Here is a 20,643-nt window from a genome sequence, read left to right as displayed (position 1 = left end):
ATAGGGAAAATTCCAGCTCGGTGTGGAAAACTGAGTAGGCTGGGGAGTGATTTTTGACTTGTAGTCTTTATTACAGTGGCGTTTTCGGAACTGGAATATATTTGTATTTCGAACAGAGGAGAGCAGTCCTCAGCGGTAAGGCGTATCACTGGGAGCGCGCACGGTCCAAAGCAGAACGGTTTTCAAACTCACTTTCAAGTAATGCAGACATGATAGTTTTTTACCAAGACAGTTTGCCTGTCCCTATTCTATATTGTTTAAAGCCCTCACTGGTTGAGCCAAAGCTAAAATATAAAAGAATTGCTGTAGCATGAACTTCCAAACTGCCAGCAAACATAGCTAAGGGCGCTGATATGAATATCCCAGCCTGTGTCAGATACCCAGCTGAAACCTGAAAAAAATGCATCCTCCCCACCAACGGTGGCCCCAATCCTGGCCAGAACCTGCTTATTCCGGATTTGTCGTCGCTAAACTGTCTTTGTTGTCTGTACGTATGTGGGTACGTATTAAACACAATGAGAGAAATACACAGTGAAAGATTTTTATAGGCAAAGTAGTTTACGTATTGGTCTGCATCGATAATTGAGAATACGATCGTCTTCAACGCAAAGCAATCATTTTTACTTTTTGACTTCATCCATCAGAATCGTAATTGGGTCCCTTTAAATTTCCGGGTATTCCTTAGAGTAGCCTGCATGTGAGTGCAGGTGAGTATTCATAGATGAAAATGAGCAATTATTAAGTACTGCTTAATTAGCACGCACCCTTCTCTGATTAAAATACAGCCTTTGTACATTAAGTGCCGTTGCTAACTGGTTTAATAATAAAAATTATGCACCCCTTGAAAACACTCTTTGGTAACAGAACATTATTGCTTATCCAGATGGCCTATCATTTGTATTAATGACAAACTTAATTTCTTGAGTAAATTTTCACCAACTGTTCTCCCTTTATTTTCATTACTCAGTGAAATATCTCTGAAGCAAAAATATAATAGAGCATGACATTTACATCACAGAATTAAAGTAGGAGGTTAATTAAAGCCGACTCCAGTTGAAGGCGCAGCCCCAGGCATTAGACGCAAGTCACATCCCTAACTGCACGCTGGAAATGACCGGGAGTTTTCATAAAATGCTGATGTCTGGGCCTGACCCCGAACCAATGAAGTCAGAGTGAGGCTTGATACATTTTAAAAGCCTTCCAGGTGATTTTTTTAATGCTTATTTATCTTTGAAGGAGAGAGAGACAGAGTGTGAGTGGAGGAGGGGCAGAGAGAGAGGGAGACACAGAATCCAAAGCAGGCTCCAGGCTCCAATCTGTCAGCACAGAGCCCGATGCGGGGCTCGAACCCACGAACCGTGAGATCATGACCGGAGCCGAAGTTGGACACCTAACTGACTGAGCCGTCCAGGTGCCCCAGGTGATTTTAATATGCAGACCTGCCTGGTCTGAAATAGAAGAGGGCACGGAGCATACACTATCTATTAACTGGTTTGTTCATCAATTAGCATAGATACGGATATATAATACACTTACGGAATGCAGTTAGATTGTGTAGGAACGATGTTAGATTTCAGATATTCTGCATTTTCTGTATGTGCTTAGCGGAACACTAATTGAAGGAAATGTCAATTTATATTATCTAAAAAACGCTAAATCAGAACCCTGTTGGAGAAACCTTGAGTTAAGCTAAGTTAATGGGCTTCTCTGCAGGACTTCTCAGGGCCTTTCCTGTCCCGGGTATACCATGAATCTCTACCTTCCTTTTTGGAAGAATGCCTCGGGCCTTTCCAGATTGCTATATGTTCTTTCCCCAATAAATCAATCGTTTCTGATGTTGACACATTATCTGTAAAACAGCAGGTGCAGGGGTTGGTGAGGGAATAGCATGTCTCTGTTTCAGCTTTTAAATTCTGTAATTTATTTTGCCTTTTTGAATGTCGTGCAGGGGCCTTTCTTCTCTCTGTCCTTGTCTGGGAAGGCCTGTTTCCTTTCTCTCAGCCCCATCTGTCTCAACCTGATAGACAACAGTGGCTTGGCCAACACCGATGTCATGTAAATCTAGGAGCATGAGACACCGTGTAGACTCGGTGTGCTGGGCCCCTTCCCCCAGGAGCCTCAGGCGGCAAGCAGGAGCTGGGCACCCACCCACACCAGGCGCCCGCTGCTGCCGTGCAATCTTCCCTGGAATTGCCTGGCTTTCGCCTTTCCCGTCGCCCCGGCCGTCCGCCCCTCTCTGGTGGATTACTCTTTCCTAAACCAAACCTCCTTGCCTCCTCCACTGCCCTCTGAGATTTCAAAGTCAAACTCTGCAGACTAGGTTTTAAGCAATTGGAGATGGAAGTTACTTCTAGGCACAAAAATATAGTTTTTATACAGGCGAAAAACACGTTCTCTCCCAACATTTATTTTAGCGACTCTCTCACTTAGAGCAACACAGCTCTAATATATATATATGTTATATATATGTAAAATATATATATAATTAAATATTTTAATGGGCTTAATTCATACCTATGTTCTCGTTTAATAGGAATAATTACCACTTAGGGATTTGAGCGATGGACTGAAAGGGTCAGCCAATAATAAACCTATTGGCTACACTGACTGCCATATTCTACATAATAATCTTCTAACACCACAACTGGAAAATACAAGTGAAAGGAAAAAAATATTTTTAGATATTTTGTATGATACCTTGTCCATAAAATATACCCTTCTGTTTGCACACAAGCCATGCCCAGGTGTTAGAAACATAACTTCTGGTAAAAATTCTCATATTTTAAACCTTTGGGCACTGTACTTTTCATCAGTTTTCAACAAAACGTGTGTGTGTGTGTGTGTGTGTGTGAGAGAGAGAGAGAGAGAGAGAGAGAGAGAGAGAGAGTGTGTGTGTTTGGCAACAAATCTCAGCTTAATCAATATGCCTTCCCTTTTCAGAGCACCTGGGTGACTCAGTCAGTTAAGTTTCCAACTCTTGGCTTCGGCTCAGGTCATGATCTCCTGGTTCATGAGCTCGAAGCCCCACATTGGGCTCTGTCCTGACAGTGCGGAGCCTGCTTGGGATTCTCTCTCTCTCTCTCTCTCTCTTTCTCTTTTTCTCTCTGAGGACTCTTTCCCATAAGGCTGTCTCAGGAGTTAGAGATCACAGAGCAGAAGCGGCTGACACAGTGGGGGCTCGAGAACTTGTAGTCATTATTGATTATTAGCAGGAATGTAAATGAATCTACATTCCTGGCTAGCACATCTGGACATTATATCTAAACAGCCACTATTGTAAATTGAAGCATTTTCTTGGTTAGTCATCACAAAAAAACCCTCAATTCACTCTTGTCTGGAGGGACCTGATGTATATTTCCAAACCCATTCATTCTTCTCACTACGTCCGGTAACATTTCCTCTTGATCACGCTGGGATTCTCCAATAAAGAAAACGTGCCTGCATTCTCTAAATTACGCACGCGTAGTAAAAGGATGGGGAGAAACACTCCACGATGGGAAAAAATGATGGCAAATAAGATTTATTGGAAGTTTCTTGTTTGGGTTCATTCCCCAGCACCTCCACCCAAAAAGCCAACCAAACAAAAACAAAAACAAAAACAGAAAAACAAGTTCTTGTTTCTACACTTAATAGAAATAATGTTTTGTCCTAAGAGAAATACAAACAAATATACTCCTGAGCAGGCAGTGGCTTCGAAAAGGTACACTAATACCACACAGTTAAGTCTAGCCTCAAAGAACCTTTGGACCTGGAAACAGCACAGATCATGACTCCTGAATCCAGAGTCCCATGCTGTGACCTTCTTTTTTTTTTTTTTTTCAATTTTTTTAATGTTTTATTTATTCTTGAGAGAAAGAGAGACAGAACGTGAGTGAGGGAGGGGCACAGCGAGAGAGGGACACGGAATCCGAAGCAGGCTCCAGGCTCTGAGCTATCAGCACAGAGCCCAAGGTGGGGCTGGAACTCATGAGCCGTGAGATCATGACCTGAGCCGCAAGTCGGACGCTCAACCGACTGAACCACCAGGAGGCTCCTCATGCTGTGACCTTCTATGAGTTACTTAAATTATCTGAGCTTGCTTCCCTTAATGCTAACGTGGCGACAGTATTTAAGGGATAGGTTTGGAGGGGAAAGGTCATTAAATGTACTACACTTCACACAATTAAAATTGCTTTTCCCTGCCTCATTTTGTTTCCTCAGAATAACTTTTCTAAAAGTGTTACCTGAAGAAGACTTACTTTTTAAGCTTTATTTTCTGTTTATTTATTTATTTTAAGCAGGCTCCACGTCCACAGTGGGGCTTGAACTCTGAGATCAACAGTCACATGCTCCACTCACTGAGCCAGCTGGGCGCCCCCACCCCCACCTCCCCACCCCCGCCAACGACTTCTAACCGTACTGTTTTGGTTTTTTTTTTTTAATTTTTTTTTTCAACGTTTATTTATTTTTGGGACAGAGAGAGACAGAGCATGAACGGGGGACGGGCAGAGAGAGAGGGAGACACAGAATCGGAAACAGGCTCCAGGCTCTGAGCCATCAGCCCAGAGCCTGATTCGGGGCTCGAACTCACGGACCTCGAGATCGTGACCTGGCTGAAGTCGGACGCTTAACCGACTGCGCCACCCAGGCGCCCCTAACCGTACTGTTTTTTTAAAAGTAGGACCCAATATTATTGCAGGAAGTACATTAAAATAACATCTCGTTATTTAATTGCTCTTTGCTTCTCTATAGAAACTGAGTGGCCCGCCCTACACTAGCATTCTGCTATGTAAGGAAACTAAACTTTCTTAAATTGTGTTGTATCAGTAGCTTGGTGAGTTGTTGAAATGATTTCGGAAAACTCAACATCCTAGAGCAGAAAATGGTTTAAGATAGAGTTGGATATTTAACGTATGCATGATTTGGGAATGTAAATGTGACGCAATGTAAGGATACAATATTTTTTGTTTTTATACATCCATTGGGTGGTAAGTGGATCAATAGCCTAATAGCTATCAGGACATTTGACAGGATGAGGATTGCACAGGTACTATCAGACTTGGAGTTAAAATAAGAACGTGTTGCTCACGAAGGCTTCGTAGTCTTTCTCCCCTGGTGTCTGATTAGAATTGGCCCTTCTTGGGGCGCCTGGGTGGCTTGGTTGGTTAAGCATCCGACTTCGGCTCAGGTCATGATCTCGCGGCTCGTGGGTTCGAGCCCCGCATCGGGCTCTGTGCTGATGGCTCGGAGCCTGGAGCCTGTTACAATTCTGTGTCTCCCTCTCTCTCTGCCCCGCCCTGCTCTCTCTCTCTCTCTCTCTCTGTCTCAAAAATAAAACATAAAACAAAATTAAAAAAGTAAAGGGTTGGCCCTTCTTCTATTTGCATCCTGTTGACCACACCATGGCACCTGCGTCTGGAATAGGACCTAGAACTTCATTCACATGCCAGCACTGCTGAATGAATGAACTGTAAACTTCATGCACATGAGCCAGAAAAAATTCCCTGCAGGTAATGCTAATACTCTGTCGCAGAGCAGAAACTGTACCACCCACAGGTATCCCTTTTGTAAAATGGGATACTCCACGTGAAGAGTGATGATTTTATCTTAGTATCATTTCTAAGACAGCGATTCCACAACTAAGGATTTTATGGAATTCTTTTTTTTTTTTTTTTTTTTGAGGTCGATGTTGCCAAACTATGTAATCTCATTTCATAAAATTTTAGAAGTCAAGGTATCTGGCATTTTCCAAAGTCTTTAAACACTTAGCCCAAGCCGGATTGAATTATTGTTCATCCAGTAAATCTCACCTTTTAGAAAAGAGTTTGTAAGCCGGGAAACATTTCAAATCTTTGACAACCCTTCCAAAATCAGCTTAGATGGAGCCTGACGTAAAGATAGGTCATATATCATAATTTTATCTTCTGCCACAGAAGCTTTAAGTTTCACAAATGTATTCTCTCTTCAAATTCTCTATCTTTGTACAGTAGGTTGTTGCTATGCAATTTTACTAGACTCCATAGCTGTAAGTGTTTCATTATATATAGTTGCATGTTATGAGTGTAGTGGGAAATTTAGTAAAATTATTGAACGTTAAATCATTAGTTTCCACAACTTTGTTCTTTGTGCCTCTGGTAAAGATTTATAGCATGTAGAGCTTTGCAATACCATTTGTTAGGTGTGGAAATATTCTAGCATTTATGAAAATAATATTTATATAATCTCAAAATATTCTCATTTCTTAGAATAGTATGTTATGGACAGTTTTAAACATAGGCAACAGCAACCAACATAATGAACCCTCATCTGCCATCAATAAGCCTGAAGAATTATCAACAATGACCAACTCATGACCAATTCTGCTTTACATTTTTCTATCACCCTCAAAACTAGACCCATTTAAAGTAATTCTTAGGGTGTCTGGGTGGCTCAGTAGGTTAGGCATCTGACTTTGGCTCAGGTCATGATTTTGTAGTTCATGAGTTCGAGCCCTGTGTTGAGCTCTGTGCTGACAGCTCAGAGCCTGGAGCCTGTTTCGGATTCCATGTCTGCCTCTCTCTCTGCTCCTTCCCAAATCATGCTTGCTCGCTCGCTCTCTCTCTCTCTCTCTCTCAAAAATAAACATTAAAAAAAAAGAAAAAATACTAAAGTAACTCTCAGACACCATGTCATTTAATTGGCAAGTATTTTAGTATAATTCTCTAAGATATAAGAACTTAAAAACACGTCCACAGTACCTTTATCACATAATTTTTATCAATAATAACTCCTTCATTTCATCAGCTATCCAGATTTTAAATTATATTAGTTAAGTGGCAATTTTTAGACTTCGTTAAACAAATAAGGATCCACGCCATGTCCATATATTTAACTGATTTCTATGTCTCTTACATCTCTTTGAATCTGCAGGCTACCCTTGCATTTTTATACATTGAAGAAATCAGGCCATTTGCTCCACGCGGTTTCCCGCACACTGGATCTTGCAGAGCGTATCCCCATGGTTTGCTTCATCATGTTCCTCGGTCCCCCGTCCCTGTTAATTAGCGGTTGGCTCAGGAAACTTCATTACATTAAGGTTTTCTCTCTCCCTTCCCCTCCCCCCTCCTTCCCCATCTTTCCTTCTTGGCAAGAACACTCGACAGGCATCTTGCCTGTGTCTCTTTCTGCAGTGTTAGCAGATACTCCCTGCCTTGATTCATTACTTCCCAGGAGCTGCAGGAAGGGGCTGCTCTAATTCTGCCATCTGTCTTTCCAGTTATTTGTAGCAGGACCGCTCTCGCCTCCGCGAGTCGGGCGGCCTAGGCAGGACCCGCATCTCGAGACACCAAGCCCTTCTGGCTGAGTGTCCAGCAAGTCTCGCTACCTGCTTACGTGTAATCTTGTGACTTTAGGAGCCCTCTACCCACTCCCTCGCCTAGGCGACCTGCTTCATTTCGACACAGTTTGTCTTCCTTTCCATCATGCTCTGGCAAGCTACTTTTAAAGCACCTAAGCGTTATTGGTTTTGTGTGTTCGTGTTGCCCCCTGGCTTCTCCGTCAAGTTCTCTCATTGTTGGTGGCGAGGTTCTCGTTTGCTCTTCTCCCTTTTCCAAACACACAATTGCATCTGGAAGGAGCAATGTCTTTGCCTGTCTCTTCCACTTTCCACAGTCAGGAAGGGGACTGCTTTCTCCTCTCCGACATCACTGGCGCTGTGATGTGCAAGGGACACCCTTGTCTGGCTCACTACCTTTCTGTTTATTAAGCATTCCACACTTGGGATTGACTGACTGCGTGATGTCGAAGAGTCGCCTGGAGGGGCTTCTTCCCCAGTGTGTGAGGAGATATTTTTACAGAGCGAGAGAGGAATTCCACATGATAAAGGAGAGGAGGTTTATAAAATTCAGGATTACATAACAGAGAGTGAGCTGGCAATACTGTAATTATTTAAATAACGAGGGTGGTAGATTCAGATCCTCCTGAATTATACTTCGGGACTCCAATTATTTATACGACCCCCTTCTCCTGATGCATCAAACTACTGCCGAGTTTCTATACATATTATGCCGTATGTATATAATTTTGTATATATAGTACATATATAATACATAAATATATAAATGGATAACCATGCAGAGTATACAGTTTATATATATATATATATATATATATATATATATATACATATGTTCTATTTTTTCCTCTATATATGGTCTTTATTATAATATATAAAATAGTTCTAGTAGAAACGATTCATTAAAAGTCAAAGAAAACAGGATTAGCATTTCCTATTAACGGAAATAAATTCGTATCTAAGGAACCACAAAGGCCCATCTTTTAGAGCTGCTTGGGGACACTGAGGTTGGAGATGCTGAGGTTTTGAAATGCTTTTTAGTATCTCCTCCGATTGTCCCTGTTCTAAACATTTGTCAGGCTGCTTATGGAGGAACAATTGACATACATACATTTATTCCTGAGTAAGAAAACCGCTAGGAGATCCACTCTGAAGATGTCTTCTTTTGAATTTATTCTTAAGATTTCAATTGAAAACATATTTACTAAGTCTCTGTTATATACAAAACGCTGTACCAGACACAATTTCAATGCCGCAGGAGTTGACATTCTAGCAAATAGCTGATAGATGGGTCAAAAAGCTCAAAAGAGAATAAAATACATAGTTATAAAGGCACTAATATTCTTCCGGGTTTGATTCTGAACACAATATTGATTTGTTAAACATTTTGTTGAAAGTTTGCAATGGAATATAAAATGAAGAAGTTAACGTTGTCTTAGCAACTCAAGAATCTAGAATGTAGCATTCAAACCAAAGCTTTTAATATAAGTTCACATTCAGATTTAGAAATCTGCTAAATCCACTATGAGAAGAGATTTGAAATCATCACAAAGAAAATAATTTTATTCTTCTGAATGGCTCCTAGTTGCAATTGTATACCACAGCCCAACAAACCTAGGGAAAAGGTACATTTTTCTAAAGAAAAAAATATTTTTTTTCCCTAACTTAAATCTAAGAATTGGTTTTGAGATTTTACCCAGCTGTGCCTCAAACTACCTCTTGGTATTTAATAGAGACTCATTCTTTAGATCTGAAAACATGCCGTGTCTTGCGATATGAAAATATCAGGCTACGAATACGTTCTAAAATATGTAATTAAAATAGCTACCAGAAAGAAAACATAAGGAAGGGGTACATATAATTGTAGTAAAACAAATAAGTTTTAATAAGGAAACAACTTAAATACTTTGTACACCTCGGTCATCAGCACAGACCGGATGGATAACTATGTGGGGTGTAGAGAAGGGGGTTGGGAGTGTGGTCCCACAGAGACTGTGAGAGGACGCCGCCCCACCTGTGGTTTCTGCATGTTGCTTACCAGGAGGTGGAGAAACCAGGGAGTGTCATTAAGGGACATGGCAGCTTGCATGTTTTCTAAGGCAAAAATGTCGAGAATCAATACCACCTCCAGACTGCGGTCAACTACTCGTGTTGAGAGATGCATCCCAGTCATGGCCTGCGGACCCACAATCTTACCAGTCAGTCCTTCAACTGCCCTGTTCCCCTGTGCATCGCTAGTCTCCTTACAGTGAGTGACGAATAAATAAAACCACAGTCCCCCTCTCCCTGCTTAGCCATGGATACAGAAGTCCGAAAGGACAAGAAGTCTATGGTCTTATTTCATAGCAGACTTTTGTGAAGTTTTGTAAAGAATATGATTCATGGTGACTCACCCTGGATTAGGTGAGTCAACATGATTTAGTCTCTATTCACAAGATGCCGCACCAGTGTTTCGGGGGGGGGGGGGGAAAGGCTGAATTTTAAAAGGTTTTCAAGTGTTCCCATTTACAACAGTAACAGTGGCCCTCCGCGATTTCTTACACACGGACATGAGTTAGAAAAATGATGCCAGAACCTCTATGCCAGTAACCAGCTTAAACCCCACAGCTCTGTAAGTCTCTTGTAAAGGAGACCAAGGTTCACTATAGATTTCTTCCTCTTGACCAAGACAGCTCACAGAATGGGGTTTCAAATTCACATCTGGTGTCATTAACCACCACATCATCTGCCTTGAGAAAATAAACCCAGGGGCACCTGGGTGGCTCAGTCAGTTGAGCGTCTGACTCTCGGTTTCGGCTCAGGTCGTGATCTCAGGGTTCGTGAGTTTGAGCCCCGAATGGGGTTCTATGCTGACAGTGCGGAGCCTGCTTGGGATTGTCTCTCTCCCTCTCTCTGTCCCTCACTGACTCATGCACTCTCTCTCTAAATAAATAAATAAGTAAATAAACTTAAAGAAAAATAAACCTGAACAAATGACATAATTATTCAAAGCTCTCCCTAAACACGGCCCACTTGTGATTCTTCCCATGATGTAGCACAGCCTGGTTTTCTCTCTTTCCACCAATACCTCTTTATTGGTTTATCTCTCCTTCCCTGCTGCCCTGGACAAGTTCTCTTTCTACTCTCTTCTTTAACAACTAAAGTTTAGATATGCTTACTTTGATTTCATGAATCATACATTACTAAGGAGATACTTAAAAAACAAGAAAAGACACTAGTACTTTTCAAAGTGCCCTAAATTGTAAGTGGATTAAAAACAATCAGTGCCTCTTTAATCTGTTTTTTTTTTTTTTTTTTTTTTTTTTACGAGTTTCCGACAGGCATATGTATGAATGTCACACAGAGTCGAACCTACAAGTAACAGTATTTAGCATGATGGAGTATTTCCTTTCTGATTTTTGGCCAAGGTTTTTGAAGACCTTTGCCTTGATTCCACAAAGCGACACCCTCTGTCTCTCAAACCTTGTTGAATCAACATCTCTGTAAGCACAACTCAGCTCAACACTGTCTTTTAAAACAAGTACTTCAGTTTAAAAAAAAAAAATTATGCCCGTTGTTTACAGGCCACGTAAAGAGGATGGACACGCCCATGAACTAGCGATAGAAATTTTAAAACAGGATAGCAAAGGACTTATTTTAATTCTGTATTTGCAAGTAATCATGCAGATGGTCTCTACTGAATAAAGGAGTCAATTTATTAGCTGAAAAAAAAAAACACATGAAAGTGATAAAGTTTCAAAAGAAATGCACTTACTTGTTCAAATTCATTCTTTTGAAATTCTTCAAAACCAAAGATGTCCAATATTCCAATATCCAACGTCTGTGTGCTGAAAGGAAACAGCAAATCAGTGACCAAGCACACGTAGAGCCCTTACGTGACCCCTGGCCCCATCCCCCCTCCAGGTCAGAGACATCGGGACACTTGGCATATCACCTTCCAGTAGAACTAAAAACAGCCAACAATTATCTCAGAGTCTCATACAAAAGCTCCGAAAAAGAAAAGTGTTCTTTTAAGGCTTTAATTTAAACACAGATACAGGAGTACAACACACTGATTTCTAAGCTTAGGATGCGACGGTATATGGGTGGCCCCCTATTTGCTCCTCTGAAACAGTCTTTGTGTCTCTACTTCAACTGCACGCGCTTTCCCTGGAAAGGAAGTCAACCTGCCTACGTGCCCTCAGCAGCTCCTCCTTCTCCTCCTTGTCTCTTGTTAGACCACACGAGCAGTAAGTCCCGCAGTTTCTTCATCACGTGTCAATGCGGTACAAGCCACGATGAAGCTGTGGGCACCTTCTCTGATAGACCGAACTGTGCCACGTCAAAAAGTACAGAGCAACCTTCCTAAAGAAACCCTCATAAACAAAGAAGAACAAAGGAGATGATCCATGGGCGTACAACTGGAAGAAAGCGGCGTGAGCACCTTACGATACTGCTGTTTTCGGTGAAAACTCTCTCTCCTGGAGTTTGCTAGCATCTTGGAAGGTCCAGCCACAGATGAGGAACCTCATGTGAGTGAAGAAAGCGGGGAGGAGAACCTAGGGGCGGTGGGAGCCCCAACATCCTGGACTCTGCGGGGAGCGGGGGCACCACGGCGACAGGGCATGAGGTGGCTTCTTACACAGAAAGCCCCAGATGATTCTGGAATGCTGGTCAGGAGGCGGGCACATACCCAGCCTTCCCACTGCCTTGCTCTGGAGTACATCAGGAGGACCGCTGTCCTGATTCTCTGCCAATGGCTGTGATATTCGATCATCATGGATTGTTTCAATCCCTTAGTTGATGCACCTTCAACCACCTTAGTTGATACACACGCGGGTGTTGTTTTCTGTCCACTTGACTGGTCCAAACCGCACAATTGGAAACTAACTTTCTTTTTGTGCCTGTATTTTGTTTGCACAATCAGTGCAGAACCGTCATGCTTTAGGGTCTGTAAGATGTCACTTAAATGACCAATTTCTCATAAAAAGGCAAGGTAATGATTCTATGATATCTTGTCTCTAGGATTAGTTCTTGTAGATGGTACAAATATGAGCTTCGTAAGCAGGAAAGACAGTATTTTAAAAGCCCTTAACACAAATTTCACACGGCAGAGAATATAAAGCAGCGAGGGAAAGAGACAGTCATTAAATGGATGTAACCAGGTCACTGATTTAACTTTTCAGAGGGAAAAACAGTTGGCTTTGTACCTCACCCTGTGTGTCCAGATAAACTCTACCTGGATTAGAGAGATAAACGTTAGAGCAAGAAGCTCTGAAAATGTGCAAGTAAACAAAGGTGATCGTTTTTTCTGCTTTCGGTTCTGAGAGAAATCAAAAGAAAATGGTTAAAAGGACGATGACACAAATACCAGATTCTTTTGTATTTGTAGAAATAAAATTAAAAATGATTAGAGGAAAGTGTTATTTTAAAACGTGTTTTCTCATTTATCTTCATAGATTTTTTTTTTTTTCCTGATTGGTTGACCCACGTGTCCAGTCACACGTCATCTTGCCTCCTTCCACCCTGATGACTTTACAGTGTGACAGGGGACACCGGGGTGATGCTCACTCAGTGGTGGTGGTGCTGAGGTGTAAGATGAGCTGCGTGTTAGGGTGTGTGTGTGTGTGTGTGTGTGTGTGCACACGTTTCACATAATGAGCTGCACTGTTTCCGTTGTAGGCGCTGGGTGACAAGGGTGACAAAGCTTGCCAGTTTTGGAGATGTTCAGCCTTGGGTAGGAATCCTGGTTGAGATACTTTTTAGTTGGACAACTGTAGTCAAGTTACTAGAATTTTCTGTGCCACAGGCTCATCATCTATGAAACTAAGGCAGCGAGTATTATCTCTCCACCCAGATGGTTGTTACAATTGTCAATAAAATTCTAGGACAAGAGTCTGTAGACAGTGCGTCTCTAATAACTGCAAGTTGCTTTTAAAAAAACACTTCGGGGTGCCTGGGTGGCTCAGTCGGTTGAGCGTCCGACTCTTGATCTCGGCTCAGGTCGTGATCTCACAGTTTGTGAGTTACAGCCCTGTGTCAGGCTCTGCATTGATGCCACTGAGCCTGCCTGGGATTCTCTCTCTCCCTCTCTCTTTGCCCCTTCCCTGCTTGTGCTTGTGTATGCTCTCACTCTCTCTCAAAATAAATAAAGTTAAAAAGAAAAAAAATTTCCGATTCTGTGTCTCCCTCTCTCTCTGCCCCTCCCCCGTTCATGCTCTGTCTCTCTCTGTCCCAAAAATAAATAAACGTTGAAAAAAAAAAATTTAAAAAAAAAAATAAAAATAAAAAAAAAAAAAAAGAAAAGAAAAAAAAAATTCCACCTGCTATAAAAATGAACAGGAGGGCTCACAGAAGAAACATAAAGGGCTGATAGGTAGATCACAAATGTCAATCTCATTACAATTACAAAAGAAATAAAATTTTCAAAATTAGGATGAGAACGATATTCCCACACACTTTTGCTGGGAGCTTAAATTGGCAGAGTCTTAAATAACAATTGGTTATGTGGCATAAAGCTTTGGCACCCTCGTATCATTCGAACCAGGATTTCCATAGACAGGAGCCTATACTCAGATGATTATCAGAAATGCAACTAAAGACTTACAAACAAGGGTGCCCACCATTATCTTCATGATAGTAACAACAACAAAAAGAAGTAACAAAGACCCCACATAGAGACATGATTAGTTAAATAGCATGCATCCTCTCATGGGTTAATTTGGTGAATCTATCAAGTTAATAGAAAGCACTATGTAAGATCTACATAAAGAATAAGGCCAATTATATATTCAGAAGACCTACGACCTCTTCAGCCCAAGACGAGAAATGGAGATGCTTTTGTTTACTTCTTTTTATTGTTCTGCATTTTCTAAGGTTTTTATACTGAAATACTATATTTTTATGACCAGTTAATATTTGATGTTTACAAAGACACTGCAAAAACACGGGGAATGTTCTTGAACAGCAATAAGCTATAAAACTAAAACTAAAAACTAAAAAAAAAAAAACAAAACCTAAGCTGGAAACAGAATTTATACCATTTGTATACTGAGCGCATCGTAGTATAATTTCATCTGTGTTAAAAAGTAAATCTGTGGCACAACACAAGTAAAGCACCTGTTAGCAATAGACGTCTTCACTGGTAGGCCTACAGGTGATGTCTTAATTTTAAAATGTTTACTGGGGGCTCCTGGGGGGCTCCGTTGGTTAAGCATCCCACGTTTTGATTTCGGCTCAGGTCATGATCTCACGGTTCACGAGTTCAAGCCTTGCGTTGGGCTCTGTGCTGACAGCACGGAGCCTGCTTGGGATTCTCTCATTTTCCCTCTCTCTCTCTCTGCCCCTCCTCCACTCTCTCTCTCTCTCTCAAAATAAATAAACTAAAATAAATAAATAGAATGTTCTATACTGGATATTAGATTACTCATCATCATCAACTTTTATTAAAAATATATATCTGATGGAACACATTTTGGGCATTTTATGAGTTGGTGGAGGAAAGAACAACAATTACCTCAGGGCAGAGAGAGGGGTGGAGCCCAACAGTGAGGGCAGAGAAGGGCATCTGGCTTCCCAGGACGGGGAGAAGCAGCAGGGACCCCAGGGTCAGGGAGAGAGAGCAGGGCTGTGCTCTGAAGGCCACGTGTTGGTCTCCAGTGTGGATATTTCATGCCAACTTATACCAGAAGCTCCCACTCAGGCCTTGACTCCTTGCCCGATTCCCCGCTGGCTTTGGCAACAGCGGTACCATATTTATAGTGCATGGTGTTGAGGGAGACTGGGAAAAAGGGAGAGAGCTATCAGTGACCCGATGTCACCACCTATGCCCTTCCCCTTCTCATAGGGAAGGGGTCTTCCTGTTGGCATGCAGAGGAAGGATGTGGGGGCCACTCAGGTGTGTTTGGGCGAGCAAAATGTGTTAGAGATTCCAATTCAGCTTCGGGTAGGTAGATGATTAATTCGCAACTTAGAGTAGCATAGATGTGGTTGAAAGAGCACTCCTTCTATAGGGGTTTTCCCCATACTTCATAGATACTGGATTCCAAACTAAATTTGGCCACAAAAGAAAAACATTATGAAAGAAAAAGATGGGAAGGAAGAAAAAAACCCAACTCGGGGCGGGGGGAATTAATGCATCTTAAGGATCCATTTTGCAACTACTGACAGACCTAACGTGTTCATTTTTTTTCAAAAATCTATTTCAACCTTTATGATTGAATGAAATATGGGTCTGTTACTGCAATAGCAACGCAGGCAGAAAGGTCACAAGAACTTGTAGCCAGCAAAGTGCCCATGCCGCGTGGCAGTCAGCATTACTGTCATTTTTCTTATTGATATCTTGACTCATATTACACAGGCATTTAACCCAACATCCTATTTCTAGCCGGGAGGAGCAGACAGAGGTCATCTGATCCACCAGGATTCGATCCCACAGGCAGAATTAACATATTAATGAGATGGTCTCTTCACATTCAGCCTTAGGAGTCTACTGAAGGCTTTCCCTACGGTTAACAAAACTGCCTCGCTTGCAGTAACTTATTAGTAAAATACAATCCCTTTTATATCAGAGGTGACATCAAACGCCAAGGCAATTGTCTGGTTTTGTTCTTGCCTTTCACGTGTGCAAGAATAGGAAGGGAGGAAGGTCCGGATTCAAGAAAATGTCTGCCCTGAAACATGGATGAACTAAGTTTATTTGGGCAGAGAGGTCCAGTGGTTTGCACAAGTCAGGTGCTGTCCTGGATCATCCCTTGAAAGGTTAACTACAGAGTGATCTTAGGTATTTAGCCATTTTAGGAAACAGCTCAATGCTGCCTGATGCAAAACCCTTAGATGCAGCCAGAACTGAATCAGTCTCTTTGGCTGATCATTGACCTATAGGACCCCAGATGGAGGGGGGGGAAGACTGGAATCTAAAATCACTGCAGACTAGAGCAATCCGCCTGTCCAGACACCCCCACCCTGGGGATCAGATGCACTTACACGGAGGTGATGGGTGCGAAGTTCCTGAAGGTGTTGGGCCACGATCTGGCCTTCCCCAAGTCTACCACCCACATGCTGGAGAATTTAGTTAACCTAACCCACAAGGTGCCTCGTTGTGGAGGCCAGTCACTAGTCCTGCAGCCTATCTGAATCTCACAAGGTGTTCGCTCATCTGTGCCAGGAGGCAAGGGTGGGACTCCGGGGTGCTTGCTTTGGGGAGTCCCTCCTTTTTATTCTTTGACCGAAGCAAAGTACATGAGGTTTATTGTTTTCTGAAAACATGTCAGAAATTAGGGAAAGAGTGTGCAGTTGCTGACAAGCTGAACTGGAACCGGGTGATGGGTGGGGACACTGTCACCAAAGCAGCTGTCTGCCTCCTACTAGCCCACGGATATCACGCACGCCTACATGGTTCCAGTCCTTCTTTGCACTCCTTCCACTAGAAAGAGAAGTTAGGGAGTCAAAAGCTGAGACCTCTTGAGATGAAAATGGCAGTTAATTAGCCTGGATATACAAGAAAATCTTGGGCTGGGAGTAAAAATCTGAGCTACCGTTTTATGGAGTCGTGTTTGTCAAGCACCGTTAAAACATTTAAAATGCTTTATTTCATTTGGCCTTAACGACTAGCCTGTGAGGTAAGTACAGTGATTGCCCCATTCTACAGAAAAGAATACTGAGACAGAGGACAGTGAAGGTCTAAGTTGCCCAACGGCACCCATCAGGATTAGACAGACCCAGGACTTGAACCCAGGCTGTCCAAGACTAGCCCCGCCTCCCAGACTAGCCCTGTGAATTACCGCAGAAATCGACTGCCAGCTGCTGGTCCTAGAACCCAGCCTGATTCTGGCCTACAGGGAGCTGGGAAAGGAACCCTCTCCACATATAAGAAGAGCAGAAATAATAAAAGATCACTTAAACCCTCCCTCTCAGCGAAAGCTACAACTCACAGCTGGAAAGCATTAACTAGGAGAGGTGAGAAGGGACTCCCGAACACGGCTTTGCAGATGGAAGGAAAAGCCTGGATAGTTCTTGAGGATTTCAACCTGTAATTGACAAGTACAGGGAAGCCTCGCCGCGTCCTTCAGCGCGTCAACAGCTCAGAGTAGAGGACTTGGTGGTGCCCATCCCCAAGCAGCTTGCAGCGAATCTGCGGAACAGTGAGCCGGGAGAGGTCAGCCTCAATTTCAGATCACGGTGACTTCTTTGCGTACTATCACCTGCCGAAGATGGGTGTCTGTGAAGGCAGGTAGCTTCGGGCTCTAGGGCTCCCTCTGTTTCTTAAATGAGCCATTGAGGAGATTCTCCAGTGTGTCCTCTGTCCTGTGGCCATCTGAACCTGCACGCTCTTAGCTCGAGTTCAGAGCTCTCCAGCTCGCTGTGCTCTCTGCCTCCCCAAGAGAATGGGTAACTCTTTCTTGACCATAAAAACAAAAACAAAAAAACAACCTTTTCTTGAAAAATTGTATTTGTTTTATGAGCTTCTCGGACACTGTCCTAGTGCTAATTTCCTGGTTCTTTCTGTGGTTCTGATCTAAGTAAGGCTCAGGTGGAGACAGAAGATGCAGGGAGATGGAGGAGGAAGGAGAGAGGCAGAATGGAGAAAACAAGCCAACAGTGTATCTGACGCCTGTTTCCATCCTTCAAACCAGTTTAGATCATCAGAAATTAGGTAATTAGAATTGTTGTGATGTAGTCTTTGGCCTTGAGATACACACAGTTTTAATAAAAGTGCAACTATTACGTAGGCCATCTATACAGGGCTATCCATGGAAAAGTGTTTTTTTTTTTTAATTGTCAAAACAAAAATCAAATAACATGTGACATAAAATCATTTTGACTTTAGCCACCCCAATCAGGAAACGATGTGTCCTGAGGTCCTGCAACTCACGGATGGCTGCAATCTATCCAGCAAAACATATTTTAAGAGCTACCAAATATTTGGGTGTAACTGTTGTTTGCCAACTCACCCTGACTGGGAATCACAGACTCAGAGGTCTTGAAACCAAAAACAAGCCAGAGGCTTGCAAAGGCCAAGCCTCCATCTACAGGCAAATGGAATATGAACCTTACAATTTTGGGGACTGACACAATTAAGTTTCACGAGGCATAACTGTCTTACTAGAGCTTTCTTTAAAGTTAAGTGTCAGGCTCAGAATAGAAATCCTGGTCTCTTGCTTCCTTTAACACTTTAAAAAAAAATTAAAACCCAGATAAAAGATAAAATTACTGTACTCAACGTAACACTTCAATCCACTGGCTGCAGACCACAGGAAAAAGCGATGTTCCATTTTCTCCTTTCCACGCTTTCCTGTTTTCCGCTGGTTCACCGATATGTAACTGACACACAGCACTGCACCTTTAATGGGTTCCACGTGCTGATCTGATACACGCATATACTGCAAAATGATCGTGCTCTTTTAACAGAGCTCCTTTTCTCCCTTAAGAGTGATTCTCTTTGCACCCATGCCCTCCTGTTTATGAGAGCTGGCTACTTAAGGTTTTAAGGAGCACATCTGGATGTTTCTGGGAAATTTAATAGGAAGTTTTGAGGAACCTAAGTCTTCCTCACCCCAAGGTTTGGGATTTGGGTACCCAGATGAGGGAACCAAGCGTTTGGGAACACTGGGAAGTGGGGAGGTATCTCAGCATCTGTCACATCGTCCCTAAGATAGCTGTCTTTCCAACAATCGCCTTCGAATGAATCAAATACGATCTGTGGCTCAAAGTAGGCGCTGTGAAAATTAAATTGATTAGACAGTGATTTGTAGCAAGCAGCTGTTCCTGGATAACCGCCTGTCCCAAAACTCAGTAAACGAAAACATTAAGTATTTATCATGACCCCTCAGCCCTGCCATCAGGTTGAGGCTGATCTCACCCGAGGGCCTGAGGTTGGCTGGGGACTGGCTGGCTAACAGACTATTTCTTATTTTCCACAAGTAAGCCCCCAGACGTAGGCACATAGCAGTGACAGGGATCTGAGAAAACAGATCTGCATAAGGGCTCAGAATTGGCATATAGTTATCTTTGCTGTATTCTTTTTTTTTTAATTTTTTCAAAAATTTTTTGACATTTATTTATTTTTGAGAGAGATGGAGCATGAATGGGGGAGGAGCAGAGAGAGAGGGAGACACAGAATCGAAAGCAGGCTCCAGGCTCTGAGCTGTCAGCACAGAACCTGATGTGGGGCTCCAACCCACGAGCCGTGAGATCATGACCTGAGCCGAAGTTGGACACCCAGGCACCCCAGTTTAAAATTTTTTTTTAATGTTTGTATTTATTCTTGAGACAGAAAGAGACAGAGCATGAGCAGGGGAGGGGCAAAGAGAGAGGGAGACACAGAATCCAAAGCAGGCTCCAGGCTCTGAGCTGTCAGCACAGAGTCCGTCGTGGGGCTTGAACTCATCAACCACAAGATCATGACCTGAGCCGAAGTCGGACACTCAACCGACTGAGCCACCAGGCTCCCCTTTGCCGTATTGTCTTGGCTGGAGCAAGTCACAAGTGCAGCTCAAGTTCAAAGAGAGGGGAAATAGACTTAACTCTCGATAAGAGAAGTGTTGAAAGTCCTACTATATTCCCCACACAGATGCAGAGAAATGAAGGACTGGGACCACTCAATCTACCAAAGCCTCTTCTCTTGAGAAGGGCTTCTAACTAATTCATTTTTTAGTTCATTCACCTTTTCAGTGAATATATACAGAACACTTAGTTTTTGCAAAGGCCTGTTCAAGATGTCAGAAGTCCACCTACAAAAAAAGCAGAGAACAACCTTGCTCTTGGGGTCATGTCCATATAAAAATATCTGAAACTTTACATAACGATTTTATGGGAAATGAAGACACCATCTGTATTTGAAAAGGTTAATTTAAAATTTTAGTTTTAAAACTATGCTTTCTTATCATTCTTCTGGCAGTCTTCAATGTGGGAGGTGTTTGGGGGAAAACTTGGGTTTCGATCCCAACATACTTGGGGTTCGTACGTGAAATCCATCATTGCCAGACTGTGTGACTAAGGCCCCTTACTAAACCTGAATTCCAGTTTCTTTATTTAAAACAGGGAGTCCACAATACTCACCTCATGGCTAATGTCAATATTAACTTCAGTAATCCTTGGCACAAAGCCCAGCCCATTTATAGGTAATGTCTAATAAATGATAACCACGATAATTGCATCTTTTTTTTATAAGTACACCTTTATCACGTATTAACATCTGCACAGTAGCCAGGCTTAGAAATGTACTTTTAATTTTTTTTAACGTTTATTTGTTACTGAGAGACAGAGAGACACAGAGCGTGAGCAGGGGAGGGGTAGAAAGAGGGTGAGACATAGAATCTGAAGTAGGCTCCAGGCTCCAAGCTGTCAGCACA

General features: G+C 42.5%; 1 protein-coding gene across 3 annotated transcripts in view; it reads right to left on the bottom strand.

Moving 5' to 3' along the window:
- Positions 1-20,643, bottom strand: part of MYO16 (myosin XVI) — a 607,799-nt gene that overhangs the window by 180,644 nt on the left and 406,512 nt on the right. For all 3 annotated transcript variants that reach the window (XM_045481946.1, XM_045481930.1, XM_045481937.1), the window contains exon 21: positions 11,067-11,139. In XM_045481946.1, the coding sequence (XP_045337902.1) occupies positions 11,067-11,139 (73 nt within the window). The remainder of the gene's footprint in view (positions 1-11,066; positions 11,140-20,643) is intronic.

The sequence above is a fragment of the Leopardus geoffroyi genome, chromosome A1 (assembly GCF_018350155.1).
Source record: "Leopardus geoffroyi isolate Oge1 chromosome A1, O.geoffroyi_Oge1_pat1.0, whole genome shotgun sequence".
In the NCBI taxonomy this organism is placed as follows: domain Eukaryota; kingdom Metazoa; phylum Chordata; class Mammalia; order Carnivora; family Felidae; genus Leopardus; species Leopardus geoffroyi.
Note: the sequence above shows the minus strand (reverse complement) of the source record. Positions and strands in the feature narration are given on the sequence as shown.